This window comes from Pelobates fuscus, chromosome 4, assembly GCF_036172605.1.
Source record: "Pelobates fuscus isolate aPelFus1 chromosome 4, aPelFus1.pri, whole genome shotgun sequence".
Taxonomy (NCBI): Eukaryota; Metazoa; Chordata; class Amphibia; order Anura; family Pelobatidae; genus Pelobates; species Pelobates fuscus.
Genome location: NC_086320.1, coordinates 156165902 through 156183888, shown reverse-complemented (window position 1 = coordinate 156183888; position 17987 = coordinate 156165902). Strand labels below are relative to the sequence as shown.

The following is a 17987-nucleotide window of genomic DNA, read 5'->3' as shown; positions in this document are numbered from 1 at the left end:
AACAGTGATGTCGTGAACATAAAATTTTCGGTTCGCGAACGGCGAACGCGAACTTCCGCATATGTTCGCGAACGGGCGAACCGGGCGAACCGCCATAGACTTCAATAGGCAGGAGAATTTTAAAACCCACAGGGACTCTTTCTGGCCACAATAGTGATGGAAAAGTTGTTTCAAGGGGACTAACACCTGGACTGTGGCATGCCGGAGGGGGATCCATGGCAAAACTCCCATGGAAAATTACATAGTTGATGCAGAGTCTGGTTTTAATCCATAAAGGGCATAAATCACCTAACATTCCTAAATTGTTTGGAATAACGTGCTTTAAAACATCAGGTATGATGTTGTATCGATCAGGTAGTGTAAGGGTTACGCCCGCTTCACAGTGACAGACCAAACTCCCCATTTAACGCACCGCAAACAGTCCATTTGCACAACCGCAAACTCCCCATTTGCACAAGGTTGGATACCAAGCTAGCCATGTCCCGTTCCTTGTCCTCACTGATGTCATTGAAGGTCTCTTCCTCCACCCAGCCACGTACAACACCAAGGGTCCCCGAAAGGTGAAAACAAGCCCTCTGTATTTTTTTTTTTAAATGTACACTACTGTTACACCAGATATGAGTTGCACTGGTGTGACACTGTGCCCTGTCAGGCCCTGAAACTCACACGTGTGAAGGAAACTGACTGCTATTATTTCACAGTCAAATTTCTAGTTTTTTTTTTAAGGTACACTACTGTTACACCAGTGATTGGCCCACGTCATGCCTACGCCCCCAAAACGTTCGTGTGTGGGGGTGCTGGAATGATGTGGGCCAATGGGAGCCTGAATCAACTTTTGGCTCCCACTGCCCCTTTAAGAGCGAGCTCGTGACTCGAGCCGTGCTCCTTGTGCCAGGCGGGCCACGTGACCGATCACTGCGGTCAGTGCACGCGGCTAAGTCAGAAGAGGAGATCAAGCCGCATGCGGCTCGTGTGGAGGCAGGAGTGAACCAGCCACGCGCGGCTCAAGCTTAGGAGCCAGGTCGGTCCCCGGATAAGGTAAATACAGCCACAACCACTTATCCCAATCACACACCTTTCCTAACGTCCTATCCCATTAAAAGCATTTTACCGCGTATTTAATAAAACAGATAGCATTTTATGTTTTTTTGAGACCACCTTAAAAATATTGGATATCGCTAAAAAATATGATCACTATATACTTTCTCTACAAACCTCTAAAACGAACCAAACTACTCATCCATCCGCTATACCCCTTTATCCCACCTAGAACTAGTGCCCAGTTAAAATACTTGACTCTTACTTACCCACACTCAGTCATGCCACACACATTTCACCACTACTCTACACTACAGTTAAGTATCTGCTGGATGCCTCCTCCCCTCCACCTACCCCCCACCCTCTTTCCTTCTGTATCCCTCTCCCCATCCAATTTGTTCTTTTATTGTGGAAAATAAAAATTGTCAAATAAAAAAAACCACACACAAAAAAAAATAGGGTAATATAGTATATACTAAAATATCTGTATCATCATGAAAGCTCCCATTCACATGATGCTGAGCCACTTAAATAGCTGGCTCAGACTTAAAGTTGGAAATAATACGGTGGATGGTTTTGAAGATCAGCTTGTTCTATTCCCCAACTTTACTGTATAACATGTCTTTCTTATAAAATCCAGGATGCAGGATATAAGTAAAAAAACATTTATTGGAAACATAATTTATAAAACCAGACCTCCCAATAAAAAAAAACAAAGGTCCACCTCCACTAAACGTGTTTCCGCCAAACAGTCTTTCTCAAAAGTGGTTTAGCATCTCCAAACTTTAAGAGTCTCTCTTTTCTTTCGAATTACCCAGCCTTTTCGGTGCTTGCATCTGCCTTCTCCAGCTTCTATTTTCGCATTTATCATCTGCGGTCGCCATAACGTAATCACGTAGATGCGCCCTTACGTCATGATGTCAGCTGGTCCATCCATGTCATCTGTGCTGGCCAGAACGTCCTATCTTGTGCGCATCCTTGCGTCCTGGCCAAGTTTTTTGAAATTTTTATTTTTTATTTTGTTATCAACATTGCCAAAAACAGAAAATTCAAACACAAATAGATCCAATATTTCATTACAATTCAACATAAAATTCATATAAGTCTAGTACAGAGATAAGTTGGATTTAAGGCTCGTTCCAAACAAACAAAAAAAAAAAATTAAATACACTGTAAATATGGACGTACATAATTAAGGACTGCAAACCTTAGGACTCAGCGGCAGGGTACGACAATTTCAGTATATCCAAGGGAACTCTTGTTTTATTAGTAAATCATGAAGATAATTATCTTAATCCACTAAACAATCCTTAATTTAGAGTAAGTTTTTATTTTCCCTATATATTATTTAGGGTTGCCATAAATCTTCATATGAAACAGATTTACCTGATGTAGTAATAAAGTTACATTCCATTAAATACTGGTATTCTATTTGGTTTAGAATTTCTTGCCATAGTGGAGGATAAGTTGATTTCCAGTGACGAGCTATAGTGATCTTCAGAGCATAAAGAATATGTGTAATTAAATATTTACATTTTTTTTCCATTAATGGAAAATCTAAATTAAATAAAAATGGTGTGAGAATTATTATCTCTTGAGTTAAGTCTAAAATCAGGGAAGATATACGCATCTTAATATAATTTAATATCTCACAGGTAAACCAAGTATGAAGTATTGTACCAGTCTCTTTATGGCATCTGCTTCATACATTTTATGTAGTTTAGAAGTAACCAAGTACCATCTATACAAGATCTTTAAATGAAGTTCTAGCAAAGATATACAATGAATGTATTTTTTTAATTGAATGGTGGTATGGTACCATCAATATGGGGTATGGTTTATATTAAGATCCTTTTCCCATTTCACAATTGGTAGTATTCTTTCCTCATCTTCCTCCCCCCCCCCCCCCTTGTTTTAGTTTAGAAGATCGGGTTATAAAGCCCTTTGTACCTACTCTATCTAAATAATCAAAGATAGGGTGTTCGAATATAACCTGTTTTGAGTTTAGAAAATGTTTAATCCTTAGGTAATGAAACGTTCCGCTATAGGGTATATTGTATTTATCTTGTAGACCTTGAAAACAAATCAATTTTTTAATATCAAAAAGATCTGCAAATGTATTTATCCCTCGTAATCTTCAATTATGTAGATCCATATCGATCATGTCATAATGCAGAGTTTCTATTGGGGCTTGTATAAGAATGGATTCTGAAAGGTTAAGTTTAGTTTTCAACATTTTTTTTCATCATATCCATAATCAATGTATCTAAAACATTTCTTTGTTTCATTATGTCTACGTTATTTGACCAGAATACAGTATTTAAATTGACATGTAGATAGTTTTCTTGCTCTATCCTGAACCAGGCATTTCTTTGAATATTTTGTTTATTCCATATCATTTACACCAATTAAGGTATAAATATCCATGTAGTTCTTGTGTATAATATCCTGAAAATTAAAAGATAATTTAATTCCAAAATATTCAATATACTCCAAGTTCCAATTAAACTGAAATTTAGATTTAAGAATAGATAGTTCTACCTCAGATAGGTTTCAAATCAAAATTTGAGTTTTCTTTATATTTATTTTATAGTTTGAAATTTTCTCAAATATTTAAATTACTTTAACCCCTTAACCCCTTAAGGACCAAACTTCTGGAATAAAAGGGAATCATGACATGTCACACATGTCATGTGTCCTTAAGGGGTTAAGGACACATGACGTGTGTGACACGTCATGATTCCTTTTTATTCCAGAAGTTTGGTCCTTAAGGGGTTAAGCACCTATGGAATAGCAATTAAGAGTTTCATCAGGGACAGAAGCACATCATCAGCAAAGAGGGGATTTGGTGATCTCGCTCAATTGTTTTGATCTCATATATATTTTTATATTCCCTAATAAGAATAGCCAATGGCTCAATTTATAATACATATAATGATGGAGCCAATGGGCAGCCCTGCCTTGTACCATTCTTTATTGGAAATGAGGGTGATTAAAAAAAAATGGATTTATAATTTTCGAACAGGGGTCAGTATATAGTGACATGATTTTATCTTTAAAAGGACCTACAAAACCATATGTATTTAATACTCTTTCTAAAAATCTCCAATTAACTCTATCAAATGCTTTTTCAGCATCAAATAACAATTTCTGAGTTCATAAGATAACAAATTAAGTATTCTGCGTATGTTATCCGTTGTACCTATGTCCATGATGAAGCCAGACTGATCGACCGATATTAAATCGGAAATAACCAGTTTTCATTCTATTAGCTAGGATATGGAAATAAATTTTAATATCTAGGTTTATTAAAGAAATCGGTCTATAATTTAATGTATTTGTTGGATCCTTACCTGGTTTAGGAATCAGAATAGTAGAGGTTAACATCTCTTTAGAGAAGGTATTTTAAGTAGAGACTTCATGGAATACTTTCAATAATATAGATGTCTGCAAATGTTTTATAAAACATCGCTGAAAAGCCATCTGGTCCAAGAGCTTTATTGGTTTTATGTTTTTTATTGAGTTAAATATTTGCGTAGTGGCTATGGGTGCGTTCAATTCCTTGAGGTATCACCGGGATAGACAATTTATTCAAAAATTCGTCCATTTCTAAATTTGGAACCCTGGAATCTGGTAATTTGTATAAAGCAGTATACGTCATAGGCATGCGCACGGGGTGTGCCTGGGCACACCCTAATCCCCGCGGCTTGCCTATAGATTGAGACCAGCAGGGGAGATCTCAGGATTTCCCCTGTCGGCTCATGCAGAGCCGGCGCTATCCGAGTGTCGGCTCTGCTCTAAGCCTCCATGGGACGGTGGGGAGATCAAATATCTACCTCACCGGCCCACAGCAGCATGCAGGGAGGCAGGAGAGAACCCGGGGAGCTCTAGCCAGCAGCTCCGCCGGGTTCCTCTGGTGAGATCTGAGCTTGCCACGGCAACGCTCAGATCTCGCAAGAGTGAACTCTAGCCCCGCAGGATAGAGTTCACTCTCCACTGGACCACCAGGGATGGCAGCAGCACGGCCCCCCTCCCTACATAAGGTAAGAAGGGAGGGGGGATATTAACTAATCTGCCCCCACCTCCACCCCTCACAATCACCCAAACATACAGCACACAAACAGTACACACACACACAAAGCACCTACACACATACAGCCCACACACACACACAGCACCCTCACACACACAGTACACTAAAAGAACCCTTACAAACACACAGCACCCTCACACATAGCACATTAACAGCATCCTCAAACACACAACACCCACACACAGCACACAAACAGCACACTAATAGCAGCCTCACAAACACACACACACAAACACCCTCACCCACATAGCACACTACCAGCACCCCCACACACAGCACCCTCACACCGCACACTAACAGCACACACACACACAGCAGTGTATGTATGTGTGTGTGTGTATGTGTGTATATATATATACATACATACATATACACGCAGCGTGTGTTTGTGCTTTAGGGTGCACACCCTAATGCAATAGGATGCGCACGCCTATGTTATACGTATCTACAAAAGCCTTGGATATTTCCTTAGGGCTTAAAAAACACTCCTCCTCTACTATTAGCTTTTTGATAGGTTTATCCATAGAAGTGTTTTTCATTTTCTTCGTAAGCACTTTACTAACTTTATTGTTATTGTGATACCATTTTTGTTTAAGGAATATAATAGATTTATTCACCTCATCCAAGATATTTTTTATTGATAGCCTGTTTCAGAGATGAGATTTCATTTGTAATAATTTGGGTTATTGGGTTAATTTGCCTTATTTAATCTTTCTAGTTTAGCCAACTTAATATAGAGATTGGAAATATTTTCATCTTTATTTTTCTTTTGTCTCAAACCTGCTTTTATTAGGACCCCTCTAGCAAAGCTTTGTAAAGTGCACCAAACTATGGATGTAGACACCTTCCCATTATCATTGGTTTTAATAAAGTGGTCGAGTTTTGTAGCTAATTCAGAGTTTACCTTATCTATTCATAATAGGCTTTCATTTAGTCTCCATCTATTTCTAATTTTAAAACAATTTGGGTTTAAGTGTTAGAAATACTGGGGCGTGATCTGACACGATAATTGAACCAATCCTGGAGTCAATAACTAATTCAAGAAGATCAGGTCTAACTAAAAAAAAAAATCTATACAGGAGTATGACTGATAAACATGGGAAAAATAAGTATAGTCTCTTGCGCCTGGGTTAAAAGTTCTCCAACAATCGTATACTGAATTTTACAGCATAAATTCACTAAATTTGTTGGTGGAAGTTTTAATTTTGAAATCCCAGTCTTTATTAATATTTTTATTTTTGTCTACTTTTAAGTTGGGAACACAATAAAAATCACCACCAATAATTAAGTTTCCACACTTGACATTTTCATTTTTGGAAATAGAATCTTCCAGGACGCCCAATGAAAAGCCATTTGGAGCATATACATTTACTAGAGTGAATATCGTGTCATTTATCTTAGCAATTAGGAGTAGAAATCTACCGTCAAGGTCACATTCTGAGTGAATATATTCAAATTTGAGATTTTTCAACAAAACGATAGCGACACCCCTTATTTATGATTACCTTCAAGGTTGGCGTAATATACTATCGGAAAGTTATTAAAGTGCCATATTTTAGTAGGAGAAGAGATCCAATGGGTTTCCTGGATAAAAGCTATATCCAGCTTATTTTCTTTTAAGAATTCACACAAAGTCCCCCATTTTTGAGGGGAGTTAAGTCCTGGATATTCCATGAAACATACCTAAGTGCCATTAAATACCTTTACAGCCCCCAAGCTTGAGTCACAATATTGTAGTCCTACACCACTAACATACATAAAACCTAACATTACTTGTCTATATCTTGTGTAAACAGTTTTCATTATGAGACAAAAAGTTGAGCAGAACAACATGTCCAACTGGTACCTGCTACTTTTTTACGCAGGTAGCGAGGTTTGGGTGATAGCTAGGAAAATTAATACATTAGGAAGCAGCCAAACTACTAAGTATTGCAACTTAATATATCCAAGTAAGGTTTAAACAATCAAAAATACAAGATACAAATCCCGGGATACTTGCTATTAATATAACAGAATACTTAATACACAAATACATGTATTCATTTAGGCAGTCCTGGCCAAGTTGCGGGGAACAGTGCACATACCAGGGCCGGCACTACAGTCGTCTCCTCATACTTAGACACTCCTCTTATATTTCTATAGATAGACACTGATACATTCTTCTAGTTTTTTTTTCGGAGTCACCATGTCACAATACATAAAGGGAGAAATTGTTACATTTAACTTAAATTACATATTCTTTAAAAAAAAAAAAAAAAATCTGAAGATTTGATATATCTATTTATCATATATACATCTTCAAGATTGAATAATAAATATAAAACAGAACAGGAAACAAAAACCGATCAAGGCAATATATTATGTATAATAGCAAACCATAAAACTAAAAAATCCTAATTCATAATAAAATTCATGTTAAAAATCCATCTCATTTCAGTTTTGGAAAGAAAAAGCTATTTTTATCTCCATCCCTCCAGCGGACTTTAACCTTTTCTATGCCTATAAATACAAGTATAATGGGGTCACTGTTATGGACATCTAAAAAGTGTTTTGATACACTTTGGTTTATACATTTTCTGTTAATATTATAAATATGTTCCCTTAACCTTATTTTGATTGCTAATTTGCTGTCTGGAAAGACCAGAATCACAAGGGCTGTAATTCTCTCACGGTGGTTCCAAATCTCAGGATTTTAGCAGCAATTTTAAAGCCGAAAAGGCAGAAAGTCTAAAGAGCTGCTCTGTAATGCAACCAGTCCCCACCCCACAATAGGCTATAATAAAAGACACTGTGCCAATCTTGGAGAATGAAGATCTGCATAGTTAGATAAAGATATGGCTATCACCAGAACCGATCCTGTGTGGGTGCAAAGAGGTGGATCCGTGTGGTGTGTAGTGCTTGGTCTTGCCCCATCAAGATCAGCGAGGTCACCGAGGAAAAGGTTACAAGATGTGCTGAGGACCAAATGGTATGTTGTGCTCAACCTTTTCCTTCCAGTTCTGCTGCCTGTCGCTGATCGTGAGGGGACAGAGTCAAACAAGAGGGGTGGGGCCTGGTACTGTGCACCTCGCCAATCCATCTCTTTGCACCCACCCAGGATCAGCTCTGGCTACCACTATCTGAAAGTATCTTGAGGGGCAGGCCATGATGTTTGAAAAAAACATTTCAACAAGATCCGAGACAGATCTTTAGCAATAGGAAATTTGTAAAAGGAAAATGTTTCAATTAAATCATAAAATTAACTCCTTTACCTACACCTCCAGTCTTAGTTTCCAAGCCACAGAATTACTAACAAAAGAGGAAATGTATGGCTGCCATGGCCTAAATCCAAGAAAAGGAAGTAATAGTTATTTTGATTTTAATTTGTTTTCCATGATATATTCATGGCAGCACTACAGATGGGTAAATACAAACAATGTATCAGTAAGTCTAATGAATGGCAGATAAAGTAAAATTAGTAATAGCAGAAACAATCCACCTGCCTATGATTGAAGATGAGGCTGCTTGGCCTATCTTATTTAACCGTCTTACCAGGAAGAATACATTGAGATTTCTCTCGTTTTCATGTATGTCCTGATTTTATTCTTTGTATCTATTATTTAGTCACTGCCATTTTTTGCGGCATATATTTGACCTATTATAGATTTCTTTCTGGCTAAGTTTTAGTAAGGTTTTATTACTACTTCACAATAAAGGTTGCATTACATTTTCTGAGAGTGTGTGATTTATTTTTTGGAGAGGGGGTTGATGGAAATGTTGGGTGAGTCTCCACTTTTTACCCCAGGACTTCACACCCGTTACAACCTAGATTTTGATTAAAGGGGTATATTTCACAAGCATCTCCTTAATTAACAAAAAATAAATGAAATTGATCAATTGCACAGTTGCGTATCTGTCAATTGCATTCTGCATTACCCAATATGTACAGTAATTACAGTGCCATCATCAGGTCTATCAGTAGGCTTGAGTATTACTCTAGAGTGACCTCAACCATACACCCTTACAGGGTTATTCACTAATGTGAGAATTCTAAGTCAAATTCAAATTTAAGGTAAAAATATCTGAACTGAAAAATTTTCAGCTAGTCAGCTATGCTTTCAGCTCAGCTATTGTGACATTAAATGTAAAATTCTCACTTTAGTAAATAGCCCGGGTACTTTCAGTATTACATGCCGCACAGTAATGATGGTGAGGAATGTTCAGAGAGGCAAGAAGCGCTAAACACCAGAGACACACACACACACACAACCCTTCTAGAGCGCAAAGGGCGAGTATCCGGGGAAACAGCCGAGGTGCCAGTCGCGGCGGACGTGTTAGTGGAGATCAGAATATTTTGAGTTCAGTTGCACAGGCTACACCAAAATGGCTGTTGTGCTCGCATTGCTGAGGTACACGCTTGCTTGTATCTCGCGTCTATAGAACTCCTCGCTGGAAGGCTCCGTGTGTAGACATGGCGGAGGCTCCGGATGGTGCCGGACCTGTCCGGGATAGGAAGTCCTGTACCCGGGAGCAAAGTGTGAGAGGAGCCATTACCGCCGCCGAGTACACCCGCCGCTTGCAGGAATGGCTGTGGCAGTGTTACTGCGGGTCCCTGTGCTGGCAGAGCAGCTGCGCCACTGCGGCGGCATGGGTCATGATGAACTCGGCCCCGGGGAGCCATGGGGACACCGGCAGGACCTGCAGCGGAGGGACAGGAGCGAGAGGGGCAGCCCCCGCCATGGGCAACACCACTAATCAGATAACAACCGGCACCACATCCACTGCAGCAGGTAACAGTCTGCGTGACCTCAACATTGACACTGTGTGACTGACACTGTCTGACACTGTTTGACTGACACTGTCTGACACTGTGTGACTGACACTGTCTGACACTGTGTGACTGACACTGTCTGACACTGTGTGACTGACACTGTCTGACACTGTGTGACTGACACTGTCTGACACTGTGTGACTGACACTGTGTGACTGACACTGACTGACACTGTGTGACTGACACTGTCTGACACTGTGTGACTGACACTGTCTGACACTGTGTGACTGACACTGTCTGACACTGTGTGACTGACACTGTCTGACACTGTGTGACTGACACTGACTGACACTGTGTGACTGACACTGTCTGACACTGTGTGACTGACACTGTCTGACACTGTGTGACTGACACTGTCTGACACTGTGTGACTGACACTGTCTGACACTGTGTGACTGACACTGTCTGACACTGTGTGACTAACACTGTCTGACACTGTGTGACTGACCCTGTGTGACTGACCCTGTGTGACTGACCCTGTCTGACACTGTGTGACTGACACTGTCTGACACTGTGTGACTGACACTGTCTGACACTGTGTGACTGACACTGTCTGACACTGTGTGACTGACACTGTCTGACACTGTGTGACTGACACTGTCTGACACTGTGTGACTGACACTGTCTGACACTGTGTGACTGACACTGTCTGACACTGTGTGACTGACACTGTCTGACACTGTGTGACTGACACTGTCTGACACTGTGTGACTGACACTGTCTGACACTGTGTGACTGACACTGTCTGACACTGTGTGACTGACACTGTCTGACACTGTGTCTGACACTGTGTGTCTGACACTGTGTGTCTGACACTGTGTGACTGACACTGTGTGTCTGACACTGTGTGACTGACACTGTGTGACTGACACTGTGTGTCTGACACTGTGTGACTGACACTGTGTGTCTGACACTGTGTGACTGACACTGTGTGTCTGACACTGTGTGACTGACACTGTCTGACACTGTGTGACTGACACTGTCTGACACTGTGTGACTGACACTGACACTGTGTGACTGACACTGTCTGACACTGTGTGACTGACACTGTCTGACACTGTGTGACTGACACTGTCTGACACTGTGTGACTGACACTGTCTGACACTGTGTGACTGACACTGTCTGACACTGTGTGACTGACACTGTCTGACACTGTGTGACTGACACTGTCTGACACTGTGTGACTGACACTGTCTGACACTGTGTGACTGACACTGTCTGACACTGTGTGACTGACACTGTCTGACACTGTGTGACTGACACTGTCTGACACTGTGTGACTGACACTGTGTGACTGACACTGTCTGACACTGTGTGACTGCTCACTGTCTGACACTGTGTGACTGCTCACTGTCTGACACTGTGTGACTGCTCACTGTCTGACACTGTGTGACTGCTCACTGTCTGACACTGTGTGACTGCTCACTGTCTGACACTGTGTGACTGCTCACTGTCTGACACTGTGTGACTGACACTGTCTGACACTGTGTGACTGACACTGTCTGACACTGTGTGACTGACACTGTCTGACACTGTGTGACTGACACTGTCTGACACTGTGTGACTGACACTGTCTGACACTGTGACTGCTCACTGTCTGACACTGTGTGACTGCTCACTGTCTGACACTGTGTGACTGCTCACTGTCTGACACTGTGTGACTGCTCACTGTCTGACACTGTGTGACTGCTCACTGTCTGACACTGTGTGACTGCTCACTGTCTGACACTGTGTGACTGCTCACTGTCTGACACTGTGTGACTGACACTGTGTGACTGACACTGTGTGACTGACACTGTGTGACTGACACTGTGTGACTGACACTGTGTGACCTCAACATTGACACTGTGTGACTGCTCAGTGACTGACACTGTGTGACTGCTCAGTGACTGACACTGTGTGACTGCTCAGTGACTGACACTGTGTGACTGCTCAGTGACTGACACTGTGTGACTGCTCAGTGACTGACACTGTGTGACTGCTCAGTGACTGACACTGTGTGACTGCTCAGTGACTGACACTGTGTGACTGCTCAGTGACTGACACTGTGTGACTGCTCAGTGACTGACACTGTGTGACTGCTCAGTGACTGACACTGTGTGACTGCTCAGTGACTGACACTGTGTGACTGCTCAGTGACTGACACTGTGTGACTGCTCAGTGACTGACACTGTGTGACTGCTCAGTGACTGACACTGTGTGGCTGACACTGAGACTGACACTGTGTGGCTGACACTGAGACTGACACTGTGTGACTGTTCACTGAGACTGACACTGTGTGACTGTTCACTGAGACTGACACTGTGTGACTGTTCACTGAGACTGACACTGTGTGACTGTTCACTGAGACTGACACTGTGTGACTGTTCACTGAGACTGACACTGTGTGACTGTTCACTGAGACTGACACTGTGTGACTGTTCACTGAGACTGACACTGTGTGACTGTTCACTGAGACTGACACTGTGTGACTGTTCACTGAGACTGACACTGTGTGACTGTTCACTGAGACTGACACTGTGTGACTGTTCACTGAGACTGACACTGTGTGACTGTTCACTGAGACTGACACTGTGTGACTGTTCACTGAGACTGACACTGTGTGACTGTTCACTGAGACTGACACTGTGTGACTGTTCACTGAGACTGACACTGTGTGACTGTTCACTGAGACTGACACTGTGTGACTGTTCACTGAGACTGACACTGTGTGACTGTTCACTGAGACTGACACTGTGTGACTGTTCACTGAGACTGACACTGTGTGACTGTTCACTGTGACTGACACTGTGTGACTGTTCACTGTGACTGACACTGTGTGACTGTTCACTGTGACTGACACTGTGTGACTGTTCACTGTGACTGACACTGTGTGACTGTTCACTGTGACTGACACTGTGTGACTGTTCACTGTGACTGACACTGTGTGACTGTTCACTGTGACTGACACTGTGTGACTGTTCACTGTGACTGACACTGTGTGACTGTTCACTGTGACTGACACTGTGTGACTGTTCACTGTGACTGACACTGTGTGACTGTTCACTGTGACCGACACTGTGTGACTGTTCACTGTGACCGACACTGTGTGACTGTTCACTGTGACTGACACTGCGTGACTGACACTGCGTGACTGACACTGCGTGACTGACACTGCGTGACTGACACTGTGTGACTGCTCACTGTGCCTGACACTTACTGCTCAGTGACTGTCACTGTGCGACTGACGCGGACTGTCACTGTGCGACTAAATGCCACTGCGCGACTGCTCGCTGACTCCCTGACTGGCATTGGGCGGCTGCTCACCGGCACCATGCTTTCATTGGACATCTGGACAGCTTCAATGTAAAATGTGAATTTTTTTTATTAGTTGACCAGTTATGCTTAATAGATGGGATAATATTTTCTGTTTGTCGTAGTATTCGGTAAGGTACACGAGTGACTCTCTTACTAGGGATACCATATTCATAATGTTTTCCAGGACACACATCATTTGTGCATATTGACTGGCAGCATTACAGAAAGTGCTGCCCTTCAGTATGTAGAAGTCACATGCTGCAGATCGTAAATCAGGTCATAATTCAATCTGGAATTCTGCAGTATATACATTATCTATAATACAAGGCAGCATTTTCATGTGCTGCCAATCAACATGATGAAATTTTATGTGTCCGGGAAAAGGTGGTGGATGTGGCAACCATATATATTACCCCACTGGTTCCCAAACTCTTTAGGTTTAAGCCACCCTTAATATTTCAGTATTTTTCCAAGGCACACCAAGTCAAAATTTCTAGGTTGCATATCTGTACAGTGCTGCACCATTTACTGGCGCTATAGTGACTGTAATGTACAGTGTTGGTGTTTGAAGGGGTGCTTGTATAGAGTTATTTTGTTTTAATACAGGGGGGTGTTTGTATGTAATGTTTGATTGCAGGGGTGTGTCTGAATGTAATGTTCACTTTTAAATGCGGATGTACATTTGTGTGAAGTATTTGTGTTTGAGTGAAGGGGTGTGTTTGTATATTATTATTTTATTGTTTGAATACAGGGGTGTGTGTATGTAATATTTGAGTAAGATTGCAGGAGTATGTTGTGCTGGTGTTTGACTGCTTGGATGTATGCCCATACAGTACATACATACTTGCACAGATGCATATAAATACACTGACACATACACACAAATTCATATAGACACCGACATATACACACCGACATATACACACGTGCACCCTGACACACACAAACATTGATACATGCCCACACCCTGACACACAGACGCACATACACAGATGTGTGCGCAGGCACATAAGAAAACTGACATATATATATATACACACACACACATGTACACCCTGACATATACACACACACACACACACACACACATAGGTGATTTATTTCTAATATCTCCAGCCACCCTCCTGTCAGCTTACCTTATGTGCCAGGAGGGTGGCTTGGAGCCCTGCTGCTGGTGGAAGTGAGGGGTCTGGAGCTCTTTGTGCTCCTCTCCCCTCACGCTGCGGCTGCCTCCCTGCAGGATGCTGGGAGGAAGTGACAGGCTGTCATTTCCTTCCAACCGGCTGACATTATAGGGGTCCGGTCGCGGTCTTAAAGGACCGTGGCACCTTACAGGGCCCCTGTACAGCAGTAATGTTTCCCCGGTGCAAAAATCATAGCACCTGGGAAACATTCCGCGGCACCCCTGACGTTTAAGGAAGCTTCCTTCCAAAACACCAGGTTAATTAGTACATGAATGGTTTGGTTTTAGTGTTCCCAGATCTACATATCTTACACACAACCCTTTAGCTTGCATATAGCATTCAACTGACCATGACCGTTCCGTTTGGGATAACTTATTGTGCAGAGCTTATGGTTTTTTAGAGTATGAATGTAATTCCGAATCTTTGGTTGATTTGGCAACAACAATTGGCTGTAATAAAATAGTTGAATGTATCTTCTGCTTTATGTTCTTAACGGAGTACTGTATTTGTCTTTGACCATTAGAGCTCCACTGGTTGTTGCAATATTATTCCATAGCTGGTGGACAGCTAGATGTTATTACTAGTACAGCCCAAAGCACTCCAGTACTCCACATTGTGATTTCCTCAAAGCGTTCTCTTTAAATACTTCAGTACCAGGAACACATACCCTTTATGTTTTAAAGTTTGGCTTCACAACCGTATATGTATTCTGCATCCTCCCTTTTTATCACCAAATGTTCATGTATGCTGCATGTTTGCACTTGTTTCTTTTCAGCATAGTGTTAATGAGTCAAGTTAGCTCGGGAGTTTGCAGAAACACCTGACCTGGTTAGGGCCACTGGTACATTGTTCACGTGTGCTAAATTCAGTTTGCTTTTATCAGACTTGGTGCAATCTCCTAACATTTCTTTTTCCTTTCCTTTACAGGTCGTGAATATATTATTCCAACTTTAGCGCAAAGATTCAGAGCAGAAATGGTGGATTTCTTCATTCTTTTTTTCATTAAAGCAGCTGTTATTTTAAGCATCATGCATTTTAGTGGAATAAAGTAAGTAGATGTGTAAAACGAGAGAGTTATAGGAGTCCTGTCTGGTGACACTATATAATCCACATTCACACTAAATTCAGGGATTCTCAGCCAGCCCATCTAGACGCGATGACTTACTGATACATGGAAGTGGTAGTACATTAAAAATGTTGGATACACCAGTGCCACAACATGATCTATAGTGTCACAAAACTTTAGGAAAAGTACAAAAGAAATACAGAATTTGCCTTGCTTCAGAATGAACAGGCATCTAGTGGGACGTAAAATAAACCCCTTAAGGACATGACGGAAATATTCCGTCATAATTCACTTTTATTTCTAAAGTTGTGTCCTTAAGGGGTTTGAAACATGTACCATGTCAAATGCACCATGGGGCACTTTCAGCTGTGTGTCAGTAACCTGCAGTGGTCACTTTCACTATTGCTCTCTAAATGTCAGGAATTAAAAGTGAATTTTAAGGGGAATATTGTACATCAGAATAGCCAGATAAGAAAAAAAACTAATCCGGTATGGTTTCCATTTTACTTTGCTTTCCTGATGATTCACACTTTAGCAACCTAGTTTTGTGAGCCCAGTTTGTCTTGACCTGAAATAAAATGCTCTAATGACAACAATGTAAGTTATCTAATAGGTTTCTTAATATCAGTCTGATACAGAAAAAGATTTTGCTTACATGGTATTTTCTTACTGTTACTGTATGTTGCATCATAGCACTTGTTTTGCTTGTATATTTCATGACCTAGCTTTTAAAAGGAAACTGCTTTTATCATAGCTTGTGTTAAGTAGATGGTTCTCCCTAAGGAATTCATTATGTGATGTAACTCAGAAGAAAGTGAAGGCCTGATTGATTGTTGTTGTTTTTTTTTGTTTTTGTTGTTTTTTTTTGTGTTTTAATAAAATGTGAATTTCAGATTATGCAGCCACGGTTAGCAAATTCTTTATTGCAGTTCACATGTCTCTGCATTAATAGGTTTGTAATACTGAACTTGTATCCGTACAATCTGAAAGGAGACAATCAAATTCCATCAGTTTTGTGATCATATTTATTAAGGTGTTCAAAAAAGTTTTATTCACAATAATATTCTCCATATTTTGCAGATGTTTCCTTTTGAGTTGCATTGAGAAAAAAATGGCCTATATTCAGAATTGATGGGGGACAAAAAAAAAAAGCACAAATGAAAACCCACCACAGGTTTACATTTCATTTTCCATTCAGGATATTAAAAGTATCAGTGATACTTTTATAAATCTTCCCCATTGTTTTGAAAACCAGACCATAGATCAATATATGGACCTATATGTGTATAAACTCAGCATCACAAAACTTCTTCTTGGCCTTTATTTTATATCTTGTACCTTGCAATATATTGATTAATATAATGAAAAAGTAAAGTTAAAGTAATCAAGAAATACAATAAAATTGGTCATGTGCATGTGTTCTACATTACTTAATATGGCATTAATGTAGCTAAAATATAACCATTTAAAATATTATTTTAGAATTCACTTTGTAATTGAATCTGTTTCATCCCACAGAGACATTTCAAAATTTGCAATGCATTACATAATTGAAGAAGTGGATGAAGACACTTCTATGGAAGACTTGCAGAAAATGATGGTGGTAGCTCTCATATACAGGCTATTAGTTTGCTTTTATGAGGTAGGTTCATGTTACATGGTAGCTGTTTACTTACATGGTAGCTATTTTCATCTCAACGTTTGAACTTATGAGATGGATTTTAAATCAAGAAGGAATTTTTTGTCCTAGCTTGTTGCAAAATTGTGCTTCAAACTGGGTTTTTTTTTTTTTTTTTTTGCCTTTTGGATCAACAGCAAAAAACAGGTGTGAGGAAGGCTGAACTTGATGGACGCAAGTCTCTTTTCAGCTATGTAACTATGTAACTAAATAAGTTATCTCTGTGTGTATAAATGTTCTTTCACAATGGCTTTAAAGCAACACTCCAAGCACCTTAACCATTAAAGCGCACTGTAGTGGTTATGGTGCCAGGAGTGTACTGATGTCTACCCCAAGTAAACAATCAATAAGTTTGCTAACAGTTTAACAACTTACATGGGGGTCCACTGGACTTTGGTAACCTCCTTTATGAGAGCAGCATTGAGGCAGTGCATTGCCTATTTAAACGGATTCTATAGTACCAGGAAAACAAAGCTGGCGCTGCCCCTTCAGTCACTTACCTGAACACATCTACAGTGCCCCTGGGTCAGGATCCGCCAACGCTCCTCCCTTGCCGTCATCCGCCGACAGGGGAGACCTAATGCGCATGTGTGGCAATGGCCACGCTCGCATTAGGATTTCCCCATAGGAAAGCATTAGTCAATGCTTTCCTATGGGGAAACATCTGACGCTGGGGGTCCTCATGCAGAGCATGAGGACGTCCAGCATCAGATAACTGATCAAAGGTCTGTTTCAAACCAGGAAGCCCTGCATTCCACCTTGATCCTTCATCGTGCATACAAGTGCATTGTGCAGCAGCGCCTGAAATTACATTTGTGTT

At 41.0% G+C, this 17987-nt stretch overlaps 1 protein-coding gene across 1 annotated transcript in view; it reads left to right on the top strand.

Moving 5' to 3' along the window:
• Positions 1-9302: 9302 nt before the first annotated feature.
• Positions 9303-17987, top strand: part of FAM8A1 (family with sequence similarity 8 member A1) — a 55446-nt gene continuing 46761 nt past the window's right edge. Inside the window, exons 1-3 of the mRNA XM_063451690.1 lie at positions 9303-9900; positions 15351-15471; positions 17008-17131. Of these exons, the coding sequence (XP_063307760.1) occupies positions 9582-9900; positions 15351-15471; positions 17008-17131 (564 nt within the window). The 5' untranslated portion in view covers positions 9303-9581. The remainder of the gene's footprint in view (positions 9901-15350; positions 15472-17007; positions 17132-17987) is intronic.